Source organism: Nematocida homosporus, assembly GCF_024244095.1.
Source record: "Nematocida homosporus strain JUm1504 chromosome Unknown 4509, whole genome shotgun sequence".
Classification (NCBI taxonomy): Eukaryota; Fungi; Microsporidia; genus Nematocida; species Nematocida homosporus.
Window position 1 is genome coordinate 127,340 of NW_026250686.1, and position 26,955 is coordinate 154,294.

The following is a 26,955-nucleotide window of genomic DNA, read 5'->3' on the forward strand; positions in this document are numbered from 1 at the left end:
TCCTCAGTACTTAAATCCTCCGGATGAGTTTGGCCTTCTACCTTAGAGTGGTCTTAAGTTGAGTTGAGTTTGGTTTGATGACGTAATGTGAAGTGAAGTAAAGTAATGTGAAGTGAAGTGAAGTGAAGTGAAGTGAAATAAAGTAGTTAATAATATAAGTGGTCTTGGTTGGAGTAGTATATAATAGTTTAGGTGGTCGATGGTAGTGTTAGTAATGAGTTGGTATTGAGTTGGGATTGAGTATTTTAGAGTGCGATAAGTAGATGAATAAATAGGTAGGGTGTTGGGAGTGGTTTGGGCATGACTGGGGACAATCTGTTACTTGATAATGAGCTGGTTGTTAATCGGACAAGTAAATAATAAGAAGGTCTTTGACCTATTATGTTTATTGCATAGGTGACTTCCCGCCATTTTCATTTTAAATAGGATCTCTGGAAAATTGGGATGGAGTATCATGTTTTCAAGAATCCGTATGTTCTAATTGAAGATGCCACGGGAAAACATCGACCATTTTATAAGGAATATGAAGGGACTAGTAAGGAAAATTGTGTTCCTAAAGTTGTTTTGGCCCCAAGTATTCCTAGACCTGCAGGTAAACGTGAAAAGCCTAATCGCCGCCCAGGTGTTTGTGAAATGTGTGTAGTAAGATATCAAGATTACGATCAGCATATCTTGGAGAAATCACATGTTAAGACTCTAAAAGAAATCGGCAGTTACTCAGAAATTGATGCCTTAATTAGTCAGTTAGATGCTTGTAATGCCCGGGCAAGTAAGTCAGCTAAGAAGCGCTTGTTTCGTAGCAGTTAAGATAGGCTATCAATAAATCGTATTATCTACTTAAAGATTAAATTGAGTTGGTATTGAGTTGGGTGGTGTTGAGTTAGTATTGAGTTGGGTGGTGTTGGGTGGTGTTAGTATTGGGGTGAGGAGAGATTAGGACTGGCTGAGGATGCTGGTTCGGTGGGAGTAGTGGTAGTGTTGAAAGGTTTAATGCTGGCGGCTGAAATGGAAGTAGTGGGACAACTTTCTTGTTGAACCCAAGTAAGTGTAGTTGGCTGATTAAAGTTGGCATATCCGGAACCATTAATGTATCCTGACTTATCCTTGTCTTTATCCTTGGCTTTAGCTGTCCATGGGAAGATCCAATGGGCATACCCCGGACCAATTGGTAAGGTGATTTCTCCCTTCTTCTTCAGAATAAAGGATCCTTCAATGTAAGTCAGTTGGTCGACTGAATTAGGTACTTCTTTAAGTGTAGCTGTTCCTTTCTTAGTACGGATAGATACTTGTAGATTAGTATCTTCATTAAGTCGGCCAAGAATGACTGTGCAGGGCTGTTGTAATGAGATTTCACCTCTAAGCACTCTTTCGCCTCTACCAATGAAGATCTCACATTGAGTTGGTGTCTCACTAGTTATAATTATACCGGCAGCCGTATCAAAACTACGTGTAAATCGTTTAGGTAGTTCTTGCGGCTCACCAGGTACTAATCTACTCTGTTCAACTCGGGTGCGAATGATATGTTCAAATTCACGGCAGTGCACTACAAACCCGCCATCCGTGAATAAGGAAATACAACTCGGCTGAATACGAGCAGCTACAGCCACTCCTTGAAACTCTTCTGAAAGCAAAATCCGGCCAATCACTAGATCGCCTTCGGGATTACTATAACTAAGTAGTTGCACAAACTGTCCGGAAGGAGCGGCCATCGAAGTACTACGAATACCTACAGCTAACTCAATATCTTCCATCAGAGTAAACTCACCAAATAAAGAGGCTCGAGTTACTGAGAGTTTTAAAACATCCTTTAGTTCAGCAGCTGTATAAGGCAAGTCTATTTGAGCATCCGGTGCCCGCATATCTCCTAGAATACGTGTTTCAATTGCCCGGAAGTGTGACTCAATGATTGCCACTTCCGAAACACTTTCTTGGGAAGAAGTATCTAGGGCGTATCCATCACTAACGTACTGGGCCCGGGCGGGATCTTTAGGCGGTTCTTCTTTCTTCTTAGGTTGAGATGGCTTATTGGCTCGACCGAAAATACGTTTGGCTGATCCGGCTGCTCGTACGGATAGATCAAAGAGTTTGAAGAGTCGAGCTGATCCCCAGACTTTAAGTTCTTCTTCTTCTAACTTCCCGACTAGTTTCTGGATCCGGAATTGGCCTAAACGGAAGAGACTAGATCTAGAGGCGTACTGGACGACTAGAATCCGTTTAGGCTCCCGATAAAGAAGTAAGAACTGGGGCTCAGCCGGATCTGTTAATTGGTAAAGCAACATATCATCTACTGTAATTCTAATAAACTCAAAGACTTCCCCAGCAATAACTACATGAACTCGGGCTAAATGCGGGGCGTACGTCTCAATGACTTTAGTTCCTTCATAAGCACTCACTACCCCGGCAAAGGGATTGAAGAGATCTTCGGGCGTACGAAACATTTCTCCAATCCGGGAAATCTTTTCGGGTGGCATTTCTATCTCAGCCCGCATTAATGGCTCACTAGATGAATTAACTGTACTTTTGGTCTTCCGAAAAATAACATTTCCTTTTTTGGTAATGATAGCAAAATCTAAACTCAATAAATTTTTGATTTCCCTAATCTGTTGCATAGCCGCTTCAATATTCCCAGCTGATACTGGATAGTAAGGATAAGCAATAATTTTGGATCGTGATACTAACATCGGCAAGTAGTAGTAGTACCAGTTCGGATAAATGTACATCTTAGCCACATAACGGCATAATCGTTTCAATAACGTACTAACTGAACTAGAAAAGAAGACCGTATCGTTCTTAGCAAAAGCAGCTTCCACCGAGAAATCAAACCCAGGATTTTCCAAGAAACATAACTCCAACCGCGTATGATAGTTACTAGCAGGCACTCTAACCACTAACTGGCCTCGAAATGGCTGTAAACGTACCATAATAGGAATAGAGTACCCCTTTATTAGGTCAGCATCAACGTACATACAATTATCTCCTGCTGCATACTCAACATCCATCAATAAACTTACTTGACTAAACCCAGCCGGTCTTCTCGCTCGTTTCTCACCCGTTCTCGCCAGTAACTCTTCTAACTCGTTATCAGAAAGAGCTCTAATAGTACGAATATAAGGAGCTTCGCTACCAAAGGAAATATCTCTAAATCGAACTCGTTTAAGAATACCAGTTGAGAAGGCTAAAGAGAGTTTCTTAACTAGAGTCTCTTTAACCTTCTCATAAAAGGTACTTGATCTTGATAATTCAACAAAGTATCTTTGAAAGACTATATTTAACCAAGCTACATCTGTACATTCTTCTGTAGCTAGAGATAAGGCATTCATTAAAGATTCAGAAGGATCTTTAAGCATATCTCTAGGACATGTGTCAGGATATCTCTTTTTTCGGACCATGCGACGTAGGCCCAAAACAAGGGTCGCAAATTGCATAAAGATCACTAGTAGAGCTCCAGCTAAAGCACCAGCCGCAAACTCTCGATATAGTTCGTATGACATACACAAAATATTAAAAAGGCTTATATAATCTAATTAGACTAGTCTATCTTAGCCAAAACAGAAACTAAAAAGGAGTTCTTAGTCTGCCACTTCTGAAAAAGATTGGGTTAGGATTGGATTTAGATATATATTTAGTGTGGTATTGAGTGAGTATTGTGTATGGTTGGGTTGGGATTGGGTTGTGTTGGTATTGTATTGATATTGGTATTGTATTAGGTTGGGTTGGTATAGGGTTAGATTGGGATTGTATTTGGTGTTGGTGTAGAGTTGGCGTGGTATTGGTATTGAGTTGGTATATCATACTACACCATGCCAACTCAACTCAACCTATAACTCCTAGCACATAATCATACTACACCACCCCAACCTAATACAATATCAATACTATACTATAATAATGTGAAGAGTTAAGTTAAGTATTGGGTTAGATTAGTTCAGATCAAATATATGCAACGGGTAGGTTGTGTTAGGTTGTGTTGGGTTGGGTTGTGTTAGGTTTAGTAGCGGAGTAAGTATAGCCTGGATTATGTAAGATGTAATGTGTAAATACGGGATAAGGAGTAAATCAGTAAATGTGTCTAATGCAAGGTAACTGTTTATTAACTTAAGTAGATATTGAGTAATTGAATAATTGAATAAGTAAGTGATTATTGTGGAGTTGTTGCGGCTTCACGGGCTAGATCGGCATACTTGCTTTGAATATACTTGGGTTGTTTGCGGAGATATGTTTCAAGTCGGTCGCGTAGAACTTCTGAAGTCGCTAGAACCTCCCGAATAGCTGCTTCAGAGAAGGAAAGAAGTAGTTCTGGTGAGGCTGCTTCAAGTCGTTCGAGTAAACGGACAGTGCCTTTAGGATTAGCTGTAAAAAGCCTTTCCCAAGTCCGTCTAATCAACGTAACAATAAATGGCTTCATATTAGGAAAAGCTTCTAAGGCGGCTTCAACCGTACTAACAAAGAGTTCTGGCAATGGATGAAACTCTTCCATTTGTGCTAAAGCCAAAGATACAGTCCGATCAGGGAAGGCTTCCGGTCGTTGTAAACACAACTTAATAATCCGTCGGGCACTATCTGCCTCTAGTCCATGGGCATGTACTAGTAAGTCTTCTGGTCTGACTACTCGTAGGAACAAAACCAAAGAGACGTCATCTACCAAGTACCTCTTCACTAGTCTTAAGCGTTGTTGGTCCTCTAAGTAAGGCAGAGCGGCAAAGACCAAAGCCGGCGGTGAACCAGCTGCTGCTAATTTAGCTAAAGCCCGACGTACTTGTGGTCCTGGTGGTTGTAATCTAAATAGTCCTAAACAAAGTCTAGCTAGTAAATCTGGATCTTTAGCTGCTCCTTCTAAGATAAACTGTTCGACTGTCTCTTCCGGTAAACTTCCTAGTTGAGCAGCTGTAACGGCAATCAAAGAAGAGAGTCTTTTCTCTTTCTTCTGATGGTTTTGCTGTCTCTTCTCTTTCAATGAGGTTTTCAACTCAGAAATCACGATAAAGACCTTCTGTAGTAACTCTGGTCGTTTTTCAGCTAAGAGTAACAACTCCTCACAACTTAGACCTAAATCATCAATCCGATCGGTAAATAAAGATAAGTTATCCTTAACAAACACAACACACTTAGTTCTGGCTCCTTTTTTGATATAAGAACAAATCTCATCGACAATTCTCGCTCGATGAATAGGTCTTTGTCTGGCAATTGTTTCTAAAGACCTAAACATAGCTGAAGTCCGATGTAAACTCTTAATAACCGCTTCAATATCAATCCTAGGGAAGTACTCAACCATTCCCGGCCGTTCAACTACGTACCTCTTAAAGAACTCTCTTTCTAACAAGTCATAAACCACCTGGTTGTGCACAAACAAGGCTGTTGGTAGTAATCGGCCTAAATCGCCTGATAAATGGCTTAAAATAGTCTCAATATGTTCTGGCCCTAATGTTCCAGCAATAGATACAATTCGTTTCTTTATCTCGGCTATCGGTAAACGAGCTAAACTTTCTAAAATCTCATCTACTATCTCTACATCCGTACCTTGCACTCTAACCACCCGTGGATCTTGATCAGCACTATTACCCAATACTAAATCCACTGCCCTATCAATCTCTACACTACTAGTTCTAATTAAAGTCTCAATAACCGTACTAATCAGTAATTCAACTCCAGCCACTGAAACTGGACCATTTAAAGAACTATCAACTGTATACTTAGCTTTACGCACAGCTCGATGCCATCTAGGATCAGATCTCAACAAAACTTTAGTTCTTAGTTCTTCAATCTTCTTATCTAACTCGACTCTTTCCTCAACCTCACCTAACACGCGTTGTTCCGATAAGGCCAAGAACCAAGCCACTCGAACATGTTCCATTTCATCCGGTAAGTTCAGTAACTTATCCACCCCCTGTACTCCCTCACTCCCAGATAACGTACTCTGAAACACCCGCAGCAGTTCTCCATCCACCTCTTCTCTAGCACTCTTCCCCGTCATAACCAAATTATCACCATTACCATCATTATCACTACTATCATCTTGATTGTCTTGGGTGATGTCCTTATCACTATCTTGATTGCCGTCCTTATCATTATTATCACTATTTTGGTTGTCATTATTATCATTAGGAGTATTATTAGTAGTAGGAAGAGACTCATCTACAGTAGTATTATTAATATTGTTAGTAGTGGGTTGAGTAGACTTATTAGGAGTAGTATTATTAGTAGTGGGTTGAGTAGTAGTGTTTTGAGTAGTATTAGTAGACTTAGTATTATTAGTAGTGGGTTGAGTAGACTTAGTAGTGCTAGCCTTACTCTTAGACTTACTAGGAGTAGTATTATCACTAGTATTATTAGGAGTACTATTATCACTAGTATTATCACTAGTATTATTAGTAGTAGTAGACTTATTAGATTCACTTATAACATTACTTTTCTTATCTAAATTCTTATCTAAATTCTTATCTAAATCCTTATCTAAGCCTTCACCTAATGTTTCAATGGATAAATCGGTAGTCTTATCCGAATTTAAAGTCAAATCAGCCTTATCTTTCTTATCTTTCTTATCTCTCTTATCAATTACATTCAAAACAGAACTAGACTTAGTAGGACTACGTTTAGACTGACCTAAATCTTCACTAGGACTCTTTAATACACGCTTATTAACACCTCTATCTGAGTTTACCATTAAATTTTGCATGTGTTTTTTTTCCATGCATATCCGCCGTCTGATTATTCACTTACTCTTTCTTGTTAAATCTTCAGCTAATCTTTTGGGTCTTCTTATCTCTATCTGTGTTTTAAGAATGGGAATGTTAAGCCTTCAATTAGGCCAGGGATACGACTTAAAAGTACTTAGAACTATTCAGTTCCTTTACTTACTTGAATTATTAGGATCATTATCAGGTGCTACTCGTCAGAACTACTTGGTTTCCTTAATGCAAACTGGATCTCGTATATTCATTTCTGGCTGGATATGTCCTGATAAGCCTAATAAGGTACTTAGTGTAATGCTAATCACCTGGGGAATAGCTGATACGTTAAGATTTAGTCATTATTTAGTGCCTGGTTTAAGAAGAGTAAGAGCGGCAGCTTCTTTACTTCTTTATCCGATTGGAGTTCTTTGTGAAGTATTTCTCTTAATACAACGTAGAGATCGCTTATCTATTATTGCCCTTCTTATCTACATTCCAGGTTTTATCTATCTTTATTATAAGGCTAGTAATCGCTTAACTAGTAAATCTAACAAGCAATCTAAGTAGTAGTTATTCTGCCATCTAATCAAGTAGATAGCATACTATATCATATAACATAAACATAAATTAGGTTTTAATTAGGTGTAGTATTGTGTTGAGTTTGTATTAAGTTTAAGTTTAAGTTTAAGTTGAGTTTATATTAGGTTGAGTTTGTATTAGGTTGAGTTTGTATTGTGTTGGGTTGAGTTAAGTTGAGTTAAGTTAGGATCTTATCTAATTAGTATATCTTATTTAAATAACAACTTAGTGTATCTCCTAACATAACCCAATCTTAACCCAATCCAACTCAATCCAATAACAACATAACTCAACCTTATCTTATCTTTACTCAACTTATCTTATCTTATCTTAATTTTAACTTAATCAAATACTCACTTAAATTAACGTAATATTCGCCCAAATGGAAATAAGAGATAATTTATTGCAATTCTTAACTTTACTTAACGCATTAATTAGACTGAAAGTATATACAACCTCTACATATACATATGACTAACTACTACCACGTAGATGTATATATATTTTATTTATTTTTTAAGACTATGCAGCTGTATATCGGTGGAATACGAGAGAATACTCAGGAAAAGGAAGTCTTTGACTATTTCTCTAATTATGGACCGGTTGAAAGTGTTAAGCTTTATAGTACATACGGGTTCTTAATTGTGGACGGGGAGACCGGAGATCGAATTTTAGCTGAGAAACACAGTATAGGTGGAGAACCAGTAGTAGTTGAACTAGCTAGAGGAAGAAGAATGGATAGAGGACCAGTCTTTGCTTCAGGACCTCGTTATATGGGACCAGGAAGGACTCCTTTACATACAAGACCTTTTCGTCTTATCTTAGAAGGTTTACCTCAAGATGTAGAGTGGTCTGAATTAAGATCTTTTGTTCTGATGAGTAAAGCTAGACCGGAGTATATGAAGATCTTGCAATCTGGAGATGCTTTACTTGAATTTGGATATAAACAAGAGAGAGATTGGGCGATTGAAAGATTGAATAATCAACAATTTTATGATAAGACAATCACAGCTCGATTAGGACGAAGAAAGACAGATGATAGGAAGGGTTTAGAGGAGAGGAGGAGTTTAGCACGGGAAGAGCCTCAAGAAGAGACAATGGGTTAGTTTGGTTTTGGTTTTGATATGGTTTTGATATGGTTTTGGTTTGGGTTAAGATAGTAGGAACTGATCTAATACTAGCCCAATCCGCTTAGCATGTAGTATTATAGGCGGGTGCATAAATAAAGAGTGATTAGTATGTGTTTGGTATTGTATTGGGTTGGGTTAATGTGGTGTTGAATTGAGTTAAGTTGATATTACGTTAAGTTGATATTAGGTTAAGTTGATATTGAGTTGAGTTAAGTTGATATTGGGTTGTTAGATATGAGATAGTAGATTTGGGTTCTGTTTTAGATAATATGATATGTAGATGTGTAATATTGTTGTTTTATTTGCTATCTATGGGGCTGGCTTAGACGGGGACTTTTTGGGCACAAACCGAATTGAGGAAGCCAATGCAGTAGGCTAAGGGTCTGCCTAGGACTAAATCAAGTAGTCCAAAGTAAGCTAGACCTAAGTAGACGAGGTAGAGGAAGATAAAGAATGGGACTAGAATGAAAAGAGTAAGTATGACATGGCGGAAGACGTTTTTAGCTACAGCCAAGGCATACTTAGGCCAAATGAGCTTCTTATTGAGATTAACTAGAATACTGAGTAAAACTATACTGGCAATTCCTGCATTGATAGTCAGAATGAATTTAGCGATGGATAGAACAACTGCAGCTGGATTCTTGAATATATGCATGAGTACTGCCCAGAAATCAGTAGTGACAACCTCAATGACTTTAGGTAAACCTGATAGGGCTGTGCTATTAGTGATTCGGTCAAATAGAGCTACTAAGTGCACTCGGAATGTTTCATGAACTGGAGAAACATAAGATATAGAATGACTGCGATAATAACAACCACTGGCATAAAGATAAATAACTAAAACTGCCATAATTGAAAAGCCAATCAATGCCATATGATAAGCCCGGCGGAAGCATTGTTGTGTGTTAAAAGAAGATAGATAAGATTGTGATTTTGACCCAGTTGCATTAGGATAGGAAACATGGTGGTACTGATGGTATTGGGATGAATCAGCATTAGGTACTGGATCTTCATCAGTTAAAGTAGTATACTGGGTAACATACTCATCTGGTGAGCGCAGTAAATTACCAAATCCAGAGAAGCCTTTAAACCAGTTGAAGGCACTTTTCCCGCCCATGCCAGCGGCTACTATACCCAAACTGAAGATAAAAAACCCAACGGCAGTTACTGTAATGACACCACCAATAGATATAGCTTGACTAGCAAAAGATGTCTGATTAAATAAGGCTTGTGAATAAAGCATAATATTCTGATATCTTATCGCTTGTAAATCATTCAAAGTAGGCATCTGGGACATAACTTGGGGAACAACATGAGCAAGGAAGTTAGCAAAAGTAGGATTATCAGCTATAACTTTTAAATCAACGTTAGCAACTACATTATTAATACTACTGCCAGATAGGGCGGCTGATTTAACTATAGCAGTATTAGCGTCTATTCGCGAAATAGCACCGATCGTTACTTTGATAGATACGGCTGCTGCGGCTTTCTTTTGTAACTCTGCATTTGCGATTGAAAAGGATGCTTTCTGGGCGTGATTGGGCGTCATTACACCAACACTGCTGATTGTAGGTGGTGTGGCAGAAGCAGATGGCAGGAAAAACGGATCAGTTGTTGCTGATGGTGGAATATTTGGTGTTGGTATCGTTATTGGTCCTGGTGTTGATGGAGAAGGAAAGGAAGGCTTTGGGGGAAGAGTAAATGTCTGAGTTGGTGACAGGCCAGCACGAAACCCTAATTTAGGATCGTAGACATCAGGATAAAGCACTTTAGACCCACCACCTGATGGATCAAATGCTCGAGGCATTAGAGTATTAGCTTCCATAAAAGTTTGATGGAATCGAAAATTTTTCTATGACTAAATTAGTCAGACTTTTTATCAAAAATTTCCTTTTATGGTAATTTTTTGTTTTCACTGATTAAAATATAGATTAAAATAGATTAAGATACAATTTAGATTTAGATATAATTAAGCTAAAGTTTAACCCAATCCCAACTCAAGTCAAGTCAACTCGACTTAATCTTTCCCTTTTTGGTAAATTAGGTTGCTATTTAATTATCTTAGATTTAAGACCAAAGAGGCCAAGCACTACAACACCGACCAATTACTATCTACTCAAATACTATCTCAACCTATCTCAACCCAACACAACCCAACACCAACACAATACCAACACAATACCAACACAATACCAAACCCAACCCAATACCAACCCAATACTAAACTCAACTTAATACTAAACACAATCTAATACTATATCTTGGCTATTTATTCTTAACTCAATTTATAGCTACTTTAGAACTAATTTATAGATGACGTGTTTTTTCCTTATTAGGTAATTATGCTTTTAAAACAATTTCCTTTTTAGGATACCCGGTTAGAACTAACCCTACCTCACACAACCAAACCCTCCCCAACACACATATCTACTTATTAGGATGATTTATTAGCTGGTAGCAGCGGCTCTACGGACTGAGCTAAGATGCTTCTTTCTAATACGCTTATCAATAATTTGATACTTGATAATCACCAGAATAGAACAACTAAACCCAATAAGAGAAGAAACAAAGAAAAGAGATCGGAAGTCTTTAAACACCCGTACGGCCACCATTCCTACTAAAGAAGAGATAAGAATAGACATCCCATTATAACACCCACTATAACAAGCCTGGGCCAACCCTTTGTTATGCTTCCCCCCATATGCATTAGCAATATTCACCGCACTAACTATCAAGCAAGAAGCACTAATACCCTTAAGCACTTCATTAACAGCCGCATAAACCACTGTATACTGCCCCTGCGGCATAATAGCATAATTAAACTCCCGTACAGCCACAGCAATCAAAGAGAAGTAAAGTAACCAATGGTATCCAAAGTGTTTCAAAAGAGGCTTACTAGAGTACATAATAATCATCTCACTAAATGTCCGGATACAAAAGATAGCCGTAATACTTGAGAACTTCTTCTTAAAGTAAACAGTCATATACGTCACCAAATAATAAGAAGAAACACCTCTAGTCACTCCAATCGAAGTAATCACAAACAACAAGAAAAGGAAGTCAGGATTAAGCAGTAATTCCCTACTATTACTCTTCCCACTACTACTACTCACTACTCCTATCTCTTCCTTATCTTCACCATCTGTCTCTTTCTTACTACTACTCTCATTTAAAGATGTCTCACTAGTAGTACTTGGTTTTGCTCCAGTTACTTTAGTGCTATCTTTTTCATCCACATACTTAGTTGTTATCAAAACAAACAAAATTATACTTGAGATAAGAACTCCCATTAAAACAGAAAACAAAGAACTATTTGACTCCTCCTCACTACGACTATCTACTGCTTCTACTGCTCGGAAAGTCTTATGAATATGCGAGATAATCACCCCAGAAAAAGCATGACCAATACTAGCCCACATTCTAATCCGAGAAAAGATCTCCTTCTTCAACTCCGGAGTCGTTGCCTGATGCTCTTTATCCAACTGAGCTAAGATCAAAGCATCGTACAAAGGAAAGACTGGTGATAGTAAAATCACGTACAAAGAATAGACCATACAAATAATCAAAACATTCCGACACTGCATATCTCGCAACAAAAAGAACCCACTATAAACCACAGTAGATAGTAGAGCTAAAATAATAGTCATTTTCTTGGTTATCTTGTACCGATCAGCCGCCGCACTAAAGAAGATATTCGCCAAGTAAAAGATCGACATTGAACCAATATACCCATAATCTGCTATCGGTAGAGATAACTGACTCCGAAAGAAGTCCATACTATACGTATGCGTTGAGTAAATAGCTACATTTAAGGCTAAATAGCCTACTTTAAACCCACCATGGGCATTAGGACCTACTTCACGGGCTAGTAGAGCTACACCCGGGAGGAAGCGCAAAGATTGCACTAGACCTCCTAAGAAGTAAAGAAAGACGTACTGGTGGACTAAAGATCCAATTTGAGATAGAACTGGATGACTTCCTAATCGGGCTAATAGTAAGTATATCATACCGCTTATCAATAAAACTCCATGGATCTTATGGTACTCGCCTAACTGCTTCTGTTTGGTGCGATAGAGTAGTGCCAGTAGTAGTAAGATCATTACGGCGTAGTTGCATGGTAGGAATAAAGCATTGGTTAATGCGTGGTCTTTTAAACGGAACAATTTGGGTTGGATAATATTTATGGCGCTATAGGCCAAACCGACTAGAAAAACAAGCAAATGGGCTGAATTTCTCTCAATAGGCTTAATCATCCCCGTAACGGAGAAAATATTTTACAGGGTGTTTTATAACGCCTCGGGGGTAGTTAATTAATGGTTGGTTTTGGGAGTTTATTGATTCGTGTTGGGTAGTATTGGGTTAGGGGTGGTTTATTGGTAAATTGGCGATAGTTGTGAAAATTGGGTTTTTAGATTAAATCTTGGGTTTTTAAATCAAATATTGGGTTTTTAGATTAAATCTTCAGAAATCAAGTGTTTATGTTGGGAGATAAGTAAAAGATAATTCTTCTTCTTTTCGGCTAATCTTTTGGTTAGTGTTTTTAGTTTGGTTTCTTCTAGGCCTATCTTTCTTTTGAAGTTCTCATCTAGGCCGGAATCGGTGGCGGTTAGGACATCGACGATCATTTTGTTGCGGCGATAGTGTTCGTAGTACTTTTCGGTGACTTCGACCAGGTCGATGGCATGTGATTTGATAAGGAGGTCGCGTAGGGTGACTAGGTCGGATTCTTGGGTGTGCTGGGATTGGTGGGCGTGGTAGGGATAGATGCGGTTGAGGGTGCTGAAGCGGAGGGGGACGAAGTTGAGTTCGACGACTTTTTTGCACTCATCAATCAGGATACTGTCAAAGAGTTGGACTTTATGGGCGACGAGGGTGGAGAAGAGGGTTTCTTTCATTTGTTTGTACTCTTCGGAAGTGAGTGTATCGGCTTTGGAAATAACTGGGATGAGATTGGTGATTTGGCCGATTTCTTTCATGACGTTGATATCTACCTGGCGAGGGATAATGCGGGGATTGGTAAGGTAGAGGCAGCAATGGATTCTTTTATCTTGGATGTTAGTCCCGAGATCTTCTTCCATGTGGTACTCTTCGTAGCGGTTGAAGATGAGGTTGCGGATTGGTGTCCAGTCGAGCTGGTTTTTGAGGGAGTCGCCAATGTGGCTGATCTCATAGATGGTTAGGTTAAGGTGAATACTTTCTTCTTGGAGAGTGACGCGGGTGGCTGAGACGGAAATGCCTAGACTGTCTAGTTTGACAGCTGGAGCGGCTTCCAGTAAGTCGGCTAGTGGATTATTGGTGCAAACCATGTCACAGACTTCATGGAATAAATCGTTATCTCGAGTGGCAGTTTGCATATCTATACCAAAGAGGCTTTGGATTAAGGATGTTTTGCCGGAGTATCCTTCACCGGCTACAATGATATTGTAGTTGATGCCGGTATCTTCAATGCCTTTGATGATTTGGTTGGGTAAAGTGTTCACGAGTGAACTTGTTTGTTCCATACAAACAGGGTGTCTAGCGTTTAAATAAGGTAGTGGTAAAGAGACAGACTAGACAAAGAGTTGTCATAGCAAGCAAACAAATAGAAACAGCTCTGCGTTTCTTTGACTGTCTTACTAGCGCAGTTAGTTTCCGACTAGCTCTTTTCAAAGTTCCTTCGGCGTTGGAAATCTTCCTTTCAATCTTATCAATTACCTCACCTTGTGCATGCACTACAGCTGAAACGGAAGAGACCTCAACTGTAGCTTCTCGAATAGCCCGAATAGTTCCCTGAAGCAGAATTTCATGTTCTTCAACTTCATCGCGACGTAGTAGTGTTTGTGTTTGCATTGTTTACCCAGCTATCCCAACTATATATTGTGTTGTGTTGAGTTAAGTTAAGTTGTGATAAGGTTATGATAAAGTTATGAAATTAGACTATATCTGCAGATATGATAAGCTAAAATAAAATATACCAACTCAACTCAACCTAATTCAACTTAACGTAACTCAACTCAACTCAACCCACCCCAACCTAATCTAACTTAACTCAACTCAACACAATACTAAACCCAATTTAATGCTAGCTTAATGCTCTTTTTTTATCTATGAATTGGTCTCAGCAACTCAAAGAGGTTGTTATAACTATTCCAACTCTTCCTAATACGTCATCCGGTGTTAAAGTCTCTCTAATCAACAAACATCTCAAAGTAACTCAACAAAATCAGACTTTGCTTGATAAAACAATAGCTAATCCTATCTTAGAAGATGAAATGTGCTGGACAGTTGATAATGATGAGATTGAAATAGTCCTCTATCGAGACTCCGTAATGAATTGGGACATTCTCTTTGAAGGAGATAAACCCCTTAGTTCTGAAGAACTCCCACCAGCCACAATAACTAACTTATCCCAACTGGATGATGAAACCAGACAAAAAGTCCAGAAGATGATGCATGAGAATCAGAAATAAACCCAATAGGTTTTTGATTAAGTTAGATTGTGTTGAATTTTTGATTAAATGATATTTAGATAGTAAAAAGTAGATAAGATAGGTTTATTGTTAATTGTTATCAGAATTAGAGTCTAGTAGTCCACAAGCCCGTCTTAAATCATCTGAGTCCTTTAAAGTAGCAAACTTAGCCTTATATAAAGCAGTTGTATCTGAATCAACAAAGATAAGTTCTTTACTACCTGCTTCCGAACGAATAGAAGATTGTTGAATTGAAGAACAAACTATCTCTTTCTTGCCATCATAAATAGCAATGCACTTATCTCCCTTCCTCTCTTCCACCACTAGCTTAACAAACCCAATACTCTCAAAACGTTTAGTCTTACGCACGTATACTTTGCAATCTACTTCTAAAGGTTGAAATTGAGTTGAGTTGGGATTAGATTTAGGTGATGATGGTGTAGGTTTTGAATGGGGTTTAGGTGGAGATAGTGGAGTGGGTTTTGAATGGGGTTTAGGTGATGATGGTGTAGGTTTTGAATGGGGTTTAGGTGGAGATAGTGGAGTGGGTTTTGAATGGGGTTTAGGTGATGATGGTGTAGGTTTTGAATGGGGTTTAGGTGGAGAAGATGGTGTGGGTTTAGGAGAGGATGGAGTAGGTTTTGAATGAGATTTAGATGGAGATAGTGGAGTAGGTTTTTGATTTGGCCCAGATTGAGTTGAGTTAGTATTGGGTAAATTATCACTAGATATGTTCTTATTATCACCAGCTATACTTGTATCAGGAGTACTAATTGGCGTACTAATTGGGGTACTGCCTGGTCTAACTCCAGATTGGAAGATATTAGCAGCTGTACTTCTATCTTTCTCTTTCTGCTCGATTTCGGCCCGATACGTATTATACTGAGTAAATAGAGGATTTAGGTCGTAAGTATTGTTAGTAGTATACGCTTGATTGGCTGCTTGAAGAAATGAAGTATTAAGACCTTTGAGTTTCTGATCACTAGTTTGGAAGACAGTCATACCACTAAATAAACCCTTTTTAACCACTACTGGATCTGTTCTTCTTCTAGCTCTAAGTACTTTAGCATTAGGATTAAAACGAAGTTCTTCAACTGGACTTTCTTCTTCGGCTGATTCGTTATCTTTGGTTAGAAGACGAGATGCTCTGCGCTTTGCGGTACCAGCCATTAAAAAAGAAAACAGGTGGTGCTAGTATTGGGTTAGTATTAGATAAGAGCTATGTTGTTATTCTGGTTAAAATCTTAAGGTAGATAATTAGTGTGAAAGGTTTAGTCTATTCATCTGGCCTTAATTGTCCTATTTTAACTTAAAGACTGTTAACTCAAGATTAAGTAGAGTATTATTGGATGAATATTGCTAAAGAATAAACTGATATTACTTTCTGGTAGTAAAGATAGACGAATAAGTTTACAGGCCAAGTAGTAACTTAATGCTGAGGCAATGCTGACTTGGATAAAATGGTTGTTGCTAGGATTTAGGATATTTATAGATCTGGTGTTTGGGATAGATTCGGATGATAAAAGTGTCTCATACTAAATCGGTTGTTAGACTAGAAATAACTTTCGAAATGGGTTGGTTTTGGATTAAACAAGACTAAGTTAAGTTAGTGGCTAGATTCCGACAATTAGATTTATTGCTTGTGTTGAGTGAGTTGATGATGGATTGGGTTGAGTGGGTTGAGTGAGTTGATGATGGATTGGATTGGGTTTGTGGAGGATTGGCAGAGTAAAGAATAAATCTTGTCGGGTTTGGGTGGCTAGAGTAAACTATCAATGAGACAGTCCAAGTAGGTTGGTGAGGCGGGTCCAGAATAGACTGCTTATGGCTACGTGGAAGATGGGAGAGCTGGATTTCCACCATGGTTTATGAGAGGCGGCAGATGACGGTTTGTTAGTAGGTGGTGTGCTATGATTTAGACTAGGTGAGCTAGACTCGGTTTCTTCGTCGGGATGATCGCTCGTTATAGTGCTAGTGGTGGTATTGGGAATAGACGTCTCAGTATTAGTGGTATCTGTGTTAGTGTTGGAAGGTGTTGTGTCTAGCTCTTGATTAGGAGGTTGTTCAGTGATAGTCTCGGAAATAGGCGTCTCAGTATTAGTATCTGTGCTAACGTCAATAAATGATTCGTCTAGCTCTTGGTTAGGAGGTTGTTCGGTTCCAGTATCGGGGATAGGTGTCTCGGAATTAGTGTTGTTTGTGCTAGTGGTGAAGGATGTTCCGCCGAGCTTTTGATTAGGAGGTTGCTCAATGTCAGTCTCCGGGATATGTGTCACAGTATTAGTGGTGTTTATGTTGATGGTGAAGGATGTTTCGCTTAGTTCTTGAATAGAAGATTGTTCGGTTCCAGTATCGGGAATAGGCGTCTCGATATTAGTGGTGTTTGTGCTAGTGTCGAAAGATGTTGCGTCTAGTTCTTGAATGAGAACCTCTTTGCTGTTTGCGGTAGAATTAGGTGGCTTAGGATTGTTTTCGATAGCACTGCTAAGAGGTATTACGTCACGTACTTGAATGAGAATTTCTTCGACTGAGTTATGGAATAATGGATCCTGGTTGGAGTCATATGCGTCGTTGGGAAGATGAATGTTTGGTTGTGGGTCTGTAGTTAGATATTCTACACAATCATGAATGTTAGGGGTCGTTTGGGTGGGTGTTAAGTATGGCTTAAGTTTAAGTTGTAGTTGTTTTGTCCTTTTCACTATATACTTAAACCTTTCTGCTACTATCTTTAGATCATCTGACCATTGTTTAATCTCATTGACGAAAAACATAAACGTAGAACCATCTAATAAAGAGTTATGGAGATGTGATAACCGTTTGCTAAACTCAGTCCTTTGGAAATACTTACTATGCATTACCCTTATTAAAGGGGCACGTGATGCCGCTGTAGATATCTTCAAAAGATCACTCCTATCGTTTATACTAGTAGTTTTTATGATATCAATAGCCTTTAACTCTAACTCCTCTCTAAAGTCTTTCAACTCTTTCCTTGGGGTAGTATTGATTGTGGTTTGGTGATAAAACCCTTGGGGTTTGTTAGAAAGGCTTAAAAAGCTAGAGGTATGCAGTTGTATTTGTAGTAATGCATACAAAAAGTGTCTAAGTTGTTTCTGCGCACAAAGATTGGTGGTGGTTGCCGTTGGGTTTTGGATGATTTTGCGCCAAGTGTTAACGTCAGGCAAGATTTGATGTAAACTCCATTCAAATACATCAGGCGGGGTCCAATTAAACAACTGATCCACATAGTCCATCAAAAGAGGCTCTAGGATTGCGTTGAACTTGCTATGGTTCGCATCATCATCGGCAGGGCCAAGTAATAAAGCAAGTTCAGCTCCAGTAGTGGGCTTATCTATCTGCCCAAGCTTTGCAGCATATTCATGGCCTATCACATAGTACTTTTCAAACTTCTTTATAGTCTTATCTAATGCATATGATAGAGAATCTTTCTCCAGATCAAAAGGGCAGAGTTCAACGTCCTGACTGTTAATTAGGTGACAATTCTGTAGCAGCGCAATAATTCGTTGTGTATCTGAATTACTTAGTAGCCCGGCACTCAATACATGTTCCCAATATACCCGGTAGTGCTCAACAGGTCCAGTATTGCCAAGTACCTTCTCATTCTTAGGATCGATCTTTGAACATTGAGGGTTAGCATCGTATTCAATCGCAGCGTTAGCAAACCGCGAACTACTGCTTATTCGAATGCAATGTTTCTCCCATGCCGACTCTGCTTTATCTGCAATACTGGTTACTTGACCAGAAGTTATGCCACACAACCAGGCAAGCAATCCAGATACCCCAATACCTAACAATTCGAAAGATAATTTCATATCTCTCTTTTCTTTCCCAAATATATACCTCTATTTTTATCAAAACTGATCTATGGCCATTGTCTTAATTTCATAGTTCACTACCAATCTAAGAATTCAGAAAACAGAAAACAAGCCAAGCCACAAGTCATCAAATAGAACTAAGTACGTATTTACAAGCCCATACACACGAATAAAGACTATGTTTATCCAAAGTTAAGTCCTACCTCGTCTTATCTTAAGTTTTGAGCTACTATCTTCCTAGGATAATTTTGGTCAAGATTTTAATCAAGAGATAACTTTGACCATCCAAATACAAGCCCAAATCCCAATGGCACCAAGTATACCACCAAGATAACTACAACCCATCGCACTTAACCCCATCCTAACCTAACCTAACTCAACCTAACCTAACCTAACTCAACCCAACCCAACTCAACTCAACTCAATACATTATTTATAGATAAGTTCATAAACTATTTATTGGCATCGTATCTAACAAAGGTCGTCCAGCAAAAACTAACCAGTCCAATAAAGAGCATCCGATACTTAAGAGGAACCAGCCAAAAGTTAATTAACTGGGCAATCGGCCAAATCTTGTAACTATTCAGTAGTAGCTCAAAGTAGTACTCTAAACCAGTCAAGAGAGTATAAGACTTAGAACTAATACAGATAGAAAAGATAGTAAAGATAGCATTAGAAATAGGCGAAAAGATTAACTGGTCAATCAATAACTTACTAAAAGCCGCTCTAATCTTAAGAGTAGCTCGTTTTTCCTGATAAGGAATAGAAGTGGCGCCGTCTAAGCGTCGATATAATTCATAGGCTAAAGAACCAGTCACAAACCCATAAAGAGTACAAGAAAGAACACTAAAGATATTAGCTGGTGCTTTAGTAATGAATTGTGCTGTTATTTCAGCTAATAAGAAGATAGTGGAAACAATTAAACCTTGTTTTAAAGACTCAAGATAACTAACTGGGGTTGTTTTAACCGGCTTTTCTATTAAACCACTACGTGTACGAGGTATGCGCTGCATTGTTTACTAAATTGCTTCAAAAATGCCCCTTTTTTTACAGTAGCGGACTCTTCCCCGTCTAACTGATACTCTAACACCTGATCCGCCTTCTATTAGACCAATAAATATGTTTTCGACTTGTTGTAACATGCCTTCTGGTGGACCGTCTTTTTGCCGGCCCTTTTGATGTCGGTCATCGTAATTCATTTGGGAAAACACATCTGTGGACAAAAAGGCCCTCCTAGATCCAAATAAAGACTTATTGCGTTAGTATTAAGTTGGGTTAAGTTTGGGTTTAGTATTGGGTTAAGTTTGGGTTAGATTGGGTTGAGTTAGTGTTATGTGTTAAGTTAAGATAGTATTAAGTTGAGATAGTATTAAGTTAAGATAGTGTTTTATTGACTATTCTTTAGATAGTGTATTAAACTGGTAGTTAGGTGTAACAGTGTCTGGTTTTAGATAAGTATCTCTATTGGTCTGGTTATGTAGGTAAAGAAGTAGAGAAGAAGGCATACTCAGCAGGTCATCGTCTTCTTAAGCAGTTCAATAAATCTAATCCTAATCTAACTCACCAGTTAAGCTAAGTCTTGTATTGATCTGGGTTACTAATAGCTGCTGTCCTAACTCAATACTAAACCAAACTCAATCCAAACTCAAACCAAATTCAAACTCAATACTAAATTCAAACTCAATACTAACCAAATCCTAACTCAAACCCAATCTAACTCAAACCCAACTCTAACACAATCTAAATCTAAATCTAACTTAATCTAAAGTGAAATGTAAAACAAAAACAAAATAGCAAGTCTACTATACTTCTGTTTGGTAAGACTTCTTTTAAATTTAATCCTAATGTAACAAAACATATCATTAAGATTAGATAGGCCTTAGAATAAAGATACAAATGAACAGTTCAAAAACAACAAAATAAGATAATATCAAGATAAGATAAGATAGTATGGTTTTTATTTATCAGTTAGCCGTAGTTGAGGACGGGTATTGGGGTAAATGGTCGGAATACCCAGGGTGCAAATAGCCACCCACTTCAAAAGGATTGTTGTAGAAAGAATGGCTAACGTACCTATTTACATGGTGAATCTGATGTCTTGGGTACCACCCCCAGGAAGAAGGCGGCGGATAGTACCCCGGATAGTAGTAGGCCCGACTCAAAGACAAAAGTAAGCCAAGAAGCAACCAGAAACAAACTTGCATAAGCCCGACCTTGCCACCCATTATATACTTTAAGTCTCGAACAACTGATGGCTGTCTCTTATTCTGCAAATAAACGAGTCCCTTTTGAAACCTAAGCAAGTGTTTATTTAGGTGTACGAATCATCATATCTAGCCACTTAAACGCCAACATGAACCCTTTGTTCTGATTGGTAGTCGAGTCAGTCACTACACTGCAGAAATTAGCAGAAATACGCCGACCATCCTCACCATCACCCGTACGGATTCCAATTATCTGACAAAGATAGTGCAGATAAGAATCATCTAAAGGTGGGGCCATTTCACCCTTATGTTTACTCTCCCAATACTTCTGCCACATATCGGTCTTATTGAACAACACAGCAATCGGAATACTTTTCCGACCAGAATTCTCTATAGTAACTAGTAAACTCTGATAAGTCTCACGAACTAGTTCATATCGAGCTTCATCCGTTATATCTATCATAAAGATAATACCATGAGATTGAACAAAGAAAGTACTCCAGCCTAATCTAGCTGTTTCATGCCCGCCTAGGTCACTAATAGTCATTTTAAGATGGTTGCCAATCTGAAGAGTCTCCTGCCGGACAGAAAGGGTTGGAGCAACTGTATGGACTGTATCGGACTTCAATCGGAGGAGAAGAGTAGTCTTTCCTGAATTATCTAGGCCTAAGAAGAGAATATTGGTCTGACGACCCCAAAGGTTCTTAAAAAGAGCGAAAGGACCTCTTTCAATTAGGTCAAGAACGTACTGCGTGTACACTTTGATCTGTTGGTGCATTAAACAAAGAAAAAAAGGGGGATGTTTAGTATGGTTTAGTTTGATATTGAGGTGGTCTTAGTACTGGGTTGGGGTTGGGTTAGTATTTGGATGATGGATTGGGTTGAGTTAGTATTGAGTTGGGTTAGTATTGGGTTTGGGTTTGTTTTGGGTTGAGTTGAGTTGAGTTGAGTTAGTAAAGATATATTTTGAGTTAAGTTTGGGTTTGAGTTTGGTTGGGTTTGGTTTGGTTTAAGTGGGGTTAAGTTTGGTTTAAGTTTAGATGGAGTTGGTTTGGTTTAAGTTAACTATTTGGTTAGGTTTAAGTATTTGGTTGAGTTGAGTTGAGCTAGTATTTGGTTTGGTTAAGACAGCAAGTAAATAGTATTTGGTTGAGTTAGTATTTGGTTAGGTTTAAGTTGAGTTTAGTATTGGGTTAGTATTGAGTTTAAGTTGAGTTGGGGTTAAGTGGAGTTAAGTTAAGTTGAGTTAGTACTTGGTTTGGTTAAGACAGCAAGTAAATAGTATTTGGTTGAGTTAAGTTAAGATAGCAAGTAAATAGTAAGTAAATGTATAATGTATTGGGTTAGTGTTAGTATGTGGTGAGTCAAATTGGGTGAGTATGTGGTGGGTCAAAATGAGTAGATAGGAAATAGGGACTTACTCATTGGGCCAGAGAACATTGGCGGCGAGTGGGTTGGTGAGGAGGTGGAAGGATGTATCCACTTCAGTGACCATGAAGTAGAATGTGTCTAGACATTTGAAGTAACGGAGGAGAATTTCATAGTGGGGTTTGGATTTGCATTCGATACGGTGGGTGTCTATTTTGATGTGGACGACTTTCTTGTCTTTAATAAGACTGGTGAACTTGCCGTGGAAGAAGATTTCAATGCCATCTTGAAAGTAGAAACACCAGCCGGCTTCTGAGAACTTCCAGCCAATTAGCTTGTTGCGGAGACCGCGTTTAATGCTAAGTAGTGAGAAGGGCGAGATAAAGAAGTTGTCTAGTCGAATAAAGGCGTCTAGTTTGAAGATATTGAGAAGATCTTCTTGAGAACCGTGGTTGGTTAGCTTGTTTATCTTGGTAAAGAGCATTTCCTCTTCAATTGATAAGAGTTTGCTAGTTGGTTTTGGTGTGGAAGATAGCATACGTATCTTGTTTTTCATTTATTAATATATGGCTGGGACATTGATCAGAGACGGAGTTCTACATAGTGATCAGGTGAGTTTTAGTGAAGGGGTACTTGGTATCGATTGGACTAAGCTTGGTTTTGGATTAGTTGGGGTTAAAGTTGGCTGGGGTGTGCTTATTGGGTTAGTATTTGGGGTTTTGGCCTATCGGATTAGTCTTGGGTTAATGAAACACACTCGTATCTTTGGAATTGATCTTAACAAAGAGACGAAAATGAAGATTCCGGAAGGGGTAGGTCTAGGCTGTGGCTTGGCCTTTGTTTGTAGTATCTTTTGTTTGGCCGGGTTAGTGCCTATCTTTCGAGAGGTTTTGTTAGTAAGTGCTTGTACGATTACGTTGAACTTATTACTGGGTTACGTGGATGATACGATGGAGCTGGGCTGGTCTTGTAAGTTGGTTTTTCCTTTAATAGCTATGGTGCCGTTGGTTTTAGCGTACAATGGGAGTACTTGGGTGCAGCTGCCTTTTAGAGGTAGTGTGGATTTGGGCGGGTGGTTTTATGGATTGGTTTTGGTTTTGGCTGTCTTCTTTACTAATGCAGTGAATATCTTGAGTGGAGTTAATGGAGTAGAAAGTGGACAGGTTTTGGTAATTAGTGGGTTTATGGTAGTTGATAGATGGATATTTTGGGATGGATTGAGTGTAGTGAGTTTATCCCTATCGTTTTCTCTTTTCTGTTGTACCTTGGGGCTGTTCTGGTTGAATGCTTACCCGGCCCGGTGTTTTGTTGGGGATACGTTTTGTTACTTTGCTGGATCAAGTATTCTTTGTGTTGGTTTAGTGGGCGGGTTTACTAAAACGGTGTTTGTCTTCTTTGGGCCGCAATTACTGAACTTTGGTCTGTCTTTGCCACAACTAGCTGGAATTGTTGCTTGTCCAAGACACCGAATGCCCCGCGCACAAAGAATAGGTCAGGCCTGGCTAGTACGGGCTTCGGAAGCACCCGTAGCCGCACCAAAACGGCTGAAACTATTGCAAGTGCCTGTACTGCGTCTGGCGTATTTGGTAGGCCTAGTTGAGGTAGAGGACGGCCTAGGCCAGATTAACTCAACACTAACCAGTTATTGGAACAAACGAAGCAAGGAGGAGTTATTTACAGGCCAGTCCCAAATTAAGTCTAAAACCGACCAATTAGGACCAAGTCTCCCAACTAGTCCCAAGCCAATCCAGCCGATGAAGATAGTTAACTTTACTTTACTTAATCTAATTCTACAATGGTTTGGGCCTATGTCTGAGCGAGCTCTAGCCCAGAGTTTAATGCTCAGCCAAGGACTCTTTTGTACTTTAGTTATACTGGGCAAGATAGCTATCACTCGTTGGTGTTAATATTGTATTGTCTTAAGTTGAGCGGGGTGGAGTGAGATAGGTTTATGATTAAAATGTATTGTATTGTATTGAGTTAGTATTGAGTTAGTATTGAGTTGAGTTAGTGTTGGATTGGTATTAGATTGTATTGTGTTGAGTTAGTGTTGTATTGAATTGGGCCTGTATTAAATTGTATTAAGTTGAGTCTGTATTGTCTTGGTTATGTTTCGGAATGGGATTGGTGAGTGTTGAGTTTTATGTTAGATGAGATCAGATGAGGTAGTATAGGAGTAGTGACAGCCAATGGATGTTTTGTATCCAAGCTGTCCAGCCAATAGGCAGTATCACCTCCTTTTTTCAGCCTATAAATAACGGTAGACTCTACCTCCTTATGGACAAACACTGCAATGCTAATGACTGCAACAGCCAGCAAAAGTGCGATAATAAAGCCTGTGACTGCCGCTGCGCCCAAAATCAATGTGCGAACACTAACTGCAACCCTAAATCCAACACCACCAACAACTGCAATACTAACAACAATTGCAACACCAACTGCAACACTAATACTAGCTGCAGCACTAAATCCTCAACCGACTGCTCTACTCAGCCTTGCTGCCCCTGTGACATTCTAGCTGAGTGCACGGGCATCAAGAAATGCGAAACCTCAACCTTCAATGGGTACTGCGTAGCCCTGCCACACGGCTTAGATAAAAGCGACATTAAAATCACCGCCAGTGACAATCTTATCAAAATCAACTACGAAAAAGAGATCAAAAATGACAATTCCTACTCCTCACGTACTGGCAGCTACTCCTTCACCATCCCCGCCGGCCAAGGCTTCCAATCAGCTCATGTTGAAGGGGACAAACTCCTTATTCGTCTGGAGAAAGGCGCCAAGACAAACAATGGACCTCTCCCCTTGATATAATAAACCCATTTCTTTTTTTCCCATGCGTGTCATTACTGCCCGAACCCAAACTCATCCTCTTCTTATCGGTTTAGATGAGAAGTACTTAAAACTCGCTTCACCACACTTTGTGATCGACTTACACGATATCTCGCAAATTCAACGACAAAATCAAAAGACTATCATTACTACACCCGAACACCATCTCGAAATAGAAGGACTTTCCTTATCTGATTCCGACCAAATTATCGAAGTTGTCCAAAAAAAGCGAATGATAAGCCAAGATGAAATCAAAACTTTAATTAAGCAAGATATCCAACTAAACCACCTTTATCAAAACATTGCCACTGAAGAACAACAACTCTTCTACAAGACTTTTGGCGATCGAATCATTAGTCGCACTAAAAAGTCCGATCCTGATCTAACCAGCTTACATTCCAGCCGTAAAAAAGCCCAATACGTCCTGACTAACCGCACTCTTCTCAATGTCTTCTTCAAGATGAACATTGATTTTGATCAGTTTGTCAAAGATCTCTTTACCGGCTACGTTATAGCTAACCAAGAAGAAAACGAAGTAGACAAAATGCTTCTCGTTGAGCTCAAAAGAGGTTCTGGGCCCGTTGAAAGACTTAATGCCTACTCCATGATTGAAGAGAGTGAATGGACTTCCTGGACACCCACTGAACGACCCCAACTACCCCTCAAAACCCGAGATATCCTCAACCCCGGTCTTTTTCAAAATATTCCTAAACCCAAACCCATTGCTATCTCTACTTCTCCCACCGCCCCAGCCACTCTTACTCCACCCCAGATCCAAGTCTCTACGCTTAAGCCAATCACAACTATTCCTATTCCAACCCCCCTACTGCGACGCATGCGTGAAACCAGCCGATTGGTGGCCAAGACCAAAGTCAGCACCAAAACCTCCACCAGTACGGCCATGGCCTTAGAACAAATCTTCCGGGAAGAGACTCGACGACGCTTTTCTGAGAAAGATGGCGAAGTCGCTCTTTTGGCCATTAATCGGATTCTACCAACTCGTTTTATTACCAAGCCTAAGCCAACATGAACCAACCATTGACCACTGATGCGTCAATAGATTTATATTTCATTTTCTCTCCCCTGCATTTTGTATGTGGTTGTCCGAGTCTAGACTTTCTTTTGCTATCTTTGCCTGGTCGGCTGTTCTGGGCACTACGTTACTAATCCAGCGAGAGAGTCTGAAAAGATGTTCATTATGGGTTAGTCTAATCCTGCTTAGTAGAGCATTGGATTTAGCCGAACTGTTTTCTACCCTGTTTATCACCCTCACTGCCCGGACTAGAAAGTATCTCAAAGGTTGTTTATTACTGGTCACAGCCGCACTTAGTCTTTGTTTACTAGTTGGTTATGGGAGGGAGCCTAAGTGGTCAGTATTGGGGATGATTTTTACGATAGTTTATGTTCTTTTATCTATTGGAGCACCAGTTTTGTACATTATCAAATGGGTGTACAAATCAAGACGCCGAACGGCTCTTAAAAAGACACCAGTGATCAAAAGAAGGTTTGGGAAAGAGATAAGACTACCTTCAATTGCCGTTAGTACGGAACTAAGACATCTTAGAACCAAGACCGATTTTGTGATTAATGGGGTCGTGTATATCAGAAAGGGAGAAACAGTCGAGTTACTAAGGACGATTGGATCGTACTATTCAGTAAGAAACTCAACCGGCACCGAGTACATTGTTCCTAAAGCCAATTTCTTCTAGACGGACCAAATAAAGATAAGTATACGTATAACTTGCCCAGGCATTGATTAAGTTAGTGTTAAGTTAAGTTATGGTTGCTTATTTAGATAGTGTAGTTGTGTTAAATAAAGTCCTTTCATTTAAGGTCAAACGGCCATTATTAGTGGTATTTATGTGAGTACATATTAAGATATGCATTAATAT

General features: G+C 39.2%; 19 protein-coding genes across 19 annotated transcripts; 8 read left to right on the plus strand and 11 right to left on the minus strand.

Annotated features, from left to right (window-relative positions):
- Positions 1–444: 444 nt before the first annotated feature.
- On the plus strand, positions 445–807 carry NEHOM01_0520 (uncharacterized protein; the record flags this gene model as incomplete). The annotated part of the gene is made up of 1 exon (XM_051489398.1): positions 445–807. One exon carries the CDS (start codon positions 445–447, stop codon positions 805–807), a length of 363 nt encoding a protein of 120 aa, XP_051345358.1.
- Positions 808–911: 104 nt separating this feature from the next.
- Positions 912–3,491, minus strand: NEHOM01_0521 (uncharacterized protein; the record flags this gene model as incomplete). The annotated part of the gene is made up of 1 exon (XM_051489399.1): positions 912–3,491. The coding sequence occupies one exon, from the start codon at positions 3,489–3,491 to the stop codon at positions 912–914; it is 2,580 nt and encodes an 859-aa protein (XP_051345359.1).
- A 647-nt stretch (positions 3,492–4,138) lies between these two features.
- On the minus strand, positions 4,139–6,673 carry NEHOM01_0522 (uncharacterized protein; the record flags this gene model as incomplete). The annotated part of the gene is made up of 1 exon (XM_051489400.1): positions 4,139–6,673. One exon carries the CDS (start codon positions 6,671–6,673, stop codon positions 4,139–4,141), a length of 2,535 nt encoding a protein of 844 aa, XP_051345360.1.
- Positions 6,674–6,686: 13 nt separating this feature from the next.
- NEHOM01_0523 (very-long-chain (3R)-3-hydroxyacyl-CoA dehydratase) lies at positions 6,687–7,235 on the plus strand (the record flags this gene model as incomplete). Its single annotated transcript, XM_051489401.1, has 1 exon — positions 6,687–7,235. The coding sequence occupies one exon, from the start codon at positions 6,687–6,689 to the stop codon at positions 7,233–7,235; it is 549 nt and encodes a 182-aa protein (XP_051345361.1).
- A 536-nt stretch (positions 7,236–7,771) lies between these two features.
- On the plus strand, positions 7,772–8,353 carry NEHOM01_0524 (serine/arginine-rich splicing factor 4/5/6; the record flags this gene model as incomplete). Its single annotated transcript, XM_051489402.1, has 1 exon — positions 7,772–8,353. The coding sequence occupies one exon, from the start codon at positions 7,772–7,774 to the stop codon at positions 8,351–8,353; it is 582 nt and encodes a 193-aa protein (XP_051345362.1).
- A 346-nt stretch (positions 8,354–8,699) lies between these two features.
- On the minus strand, positions 8,700–10,202 carry NEHOM01_0525 (uncharacterized protein; the record flags this gene model as incomplete). The annotated part of the gene is made up of 1 exon (XM_051489403.1): positions 8,700–10,202. One exon carries the CDS (start codon positions 10,200–10,202, stop codon positions 8,700–8,702), a length of 1,503 nt encoding a protein of 500 aa, XP_051345363.1.
- A 622-nt stretch (positions 10,203–10,824) lies between these two features.
- NEHOM01_0526 (uncharacterized protein) lies at positions 10,825–12,630 on the minus strand (the record flags this gene model as incomplete). Its single annotated transcript, XM_051489404.1, has 1 exon — positions 10,825–12,630. One exon carries the CDS (start codon positions 12,628–12,630, stop codon positions 10,825–10,827), a length of 1,806 nt encoding a protein of 601 aa, XP_051345364.1.
- Positions 12,631–12,825: 195 nt separating this feature from the next.
- On the minus strand, positions 12,826–13,878 carry NEHOM01_0527 (septin 7; the record flags this gene model as incomplete). Its single annotated transcript, XM_051489405.1, has 1 exon — positions 12,826–13,878. One exon carries the CDS (start codon positions 13,876–13,878, stop codon positions 12,826–12,828), a length of 1,053 nt encoding a protein of 350 aa, XP_051345365.1.
- Positions 13,879–13,891: 13 nt separating this feature from the next.
- Positions 13,892–14,206, minus strand: NEHOM01_0528 (uncharacterized protein; the record flags this gene model as incomplete). The annotated part of the gene is made up of 1 exon (XM_051489406.1): positions 13,892–14,206. The coding sequence occupies one exon, from the start codon at positions 14,204–14,206 to the stop codon at positions 13,892–13,894; it is 315 nt and encodes a 104-aa protein (XP_051345366.1).
- Positions 14,207–14,463: 257 nt separating this feature from the next.
- NEHOM01_0529 (uncharacterized protein) lies at positions 14,464–14,826 on the plus strand (the record flags this gene model as incomplete). Its single annotated transcript, XM_051489407.1, has 1 exon — positions 14,464–14,826. One exon carries the CDS (start codon positions 14,464–14,466, stop codon positions 14,824–14,826), a length of 363 nt encoding a protein of 120 aa, XP_051345367.1.
- A 90-nt stretch (positions 14,827–14,916) lies between these two features.
- Positions 14,917–15,996, minus strand: NEHOM01_0530 (uncharacterized protein; the record flags this gene model as incomplete). Its single annotated transcript, XM_051489408.1, has 1 exon — positions 14,917–15,996. The coding sequence occupies one exon, from the start codon at positions 15,994–15,996 to the stop codon at positions 14,917–14,919; it is 1,080 nt and encodes a 359-aa protein (XP_051345368.1).
- Positions 15,997–16,598: 602 nt separating this feature from the next.
- Positions 16,599–18,656, minus strand: NEHOM01_0531 (uncharacterized protein; the record flags this gene model as incomplete). Its single annotated transcript, XM_051489409.1, has 1 exon — positions 16,599–18,656. One exon carries the CDS (start codon positions 18,654–18,656, stop codon positions 16,599–16,601), a length of 2,058 nt encoding a protein of 685 aa, XP_051345369.1.
- A 455-nt stretch (positions 18,657–19,111) lies between these two features.
- NEHOM01_0532 (protein Mpv17) lies at positions 19,112–19,672 on the minus strand (the record flags this gene model as incomplete). The annotated part of the gene is made up of 1 exon (XM_051489410.1): positions 19,112–19,672. The coding sequence occupies one exon, from the start codon at positions 19,670–19,672 to the stop codon at positions 19,112–19,114; it is 561 nt and encodes a 186-aa protein (XP_051345370.1).
- Positions 19,673–20,966: 1,294 nt separating this feature from the next.
- NEHOM01_0533 (GTP-binding protein SAR1) lies at positions 20,967–21,641 on the minus strand (the record flags this gene model as incomplete). The annotated part of the gene is made up of 1 exon (XM_051489411.1): positions 20,967–21,641. The coding sequence occupies one exon, from the start codon at positions 21,639–21,641 to the stop codon at positions 20,967–20,969; it is 675 nt and encodes a 224-aa protein (XP_051345371.1).
- A 639-nt stretch (positions 21,642–22,280) lies between these two features.
- NEHOM01_0534 (uncharacterized protein) lies at positions 22,281–22,769 on the minus strand (the record flags this gene model as incomplete). The annotated part of the gene is made up of 1 exon (XM_051489412.1): positions 22,281–22,769. One exon carries the CDS (start codon positions 22,767–22,769, stop codon positions 22,281–22,283), a length of 489 nt encoding a protein of 162 aa, XP_051345372.1.
- Positions 22,770–22,797: 28 nt separating this feature from the next.
- NEHOM01_0535 (UDP-N-acetylglucosamine--dolichyl-phosphate N-acetylglucosaminephosphotransferase) lies at positions 22,798–24,138 on the plus strand (the record flags this gene model as incomplete). Its single annotated transcript, XM_051489413.1, has 1 exon — positions 22,798–24,138. One exon carries the CDS (start codon positions 22,798–22,800, stop codon positions 24,136–24,138), a length of 1,341 nt encoding a protein of 446 aa, XP_051345373.1.
- A 286-nt stretch (positions 24,139–24,424) lies between these two features.
- On the plus strand, positions 24,425–25,045 carry NEHOM01_0536 (uncharacterized protein; the record flags this gene model as incomplete). The annotated part of the gene is made up of 1 exon (XM_051489414.1): positions 24,425–25,045. The coding sequence occupies one exon, from the start codon at positions 24,425–24,427 to the stop codon at positions 25,043–25,045; it is 621 nt and encodes a 206-aa protein (XP_051345374.1).
- Positions 25,046–25,067: 22 nt separating this feature from the next.
- Positions 25,068–26,093, plus strand: NEHOM01_0537 (uncharacterized protein; the record flags this gene model as incomplete). The annotated part of the gene is made up of 1 exon (XM_051489415.1): positions 25,068–26,093. One exon carries the CDS (start codon positions 25,068–25,070, stop codon positions 26,091–26,093), a length of 1,026 nt encoding a protein of 341 aa, XP_051345375.1.
- Positions 26,094–26,157: 64 nt separating this feature from the next.
- On the plus strand, positions 26,158–26,772 carry NEHOM01_0538 (uncharacterized protein; the record flags this gene model as incomplete). Its single annotated transcript, XM_051489416.1, has 1 exon — positions 26,158–26,772. The coding sequence occupies one exon, from the start codon at positions 26,158–26,160 to the stop codon at positions 26,770–26,772; it is 615 nt and encodes a 204-aa protein (XP_051345376.1).
- Positions 26,773–26,955: the final 183 nt, after the last annotated feature.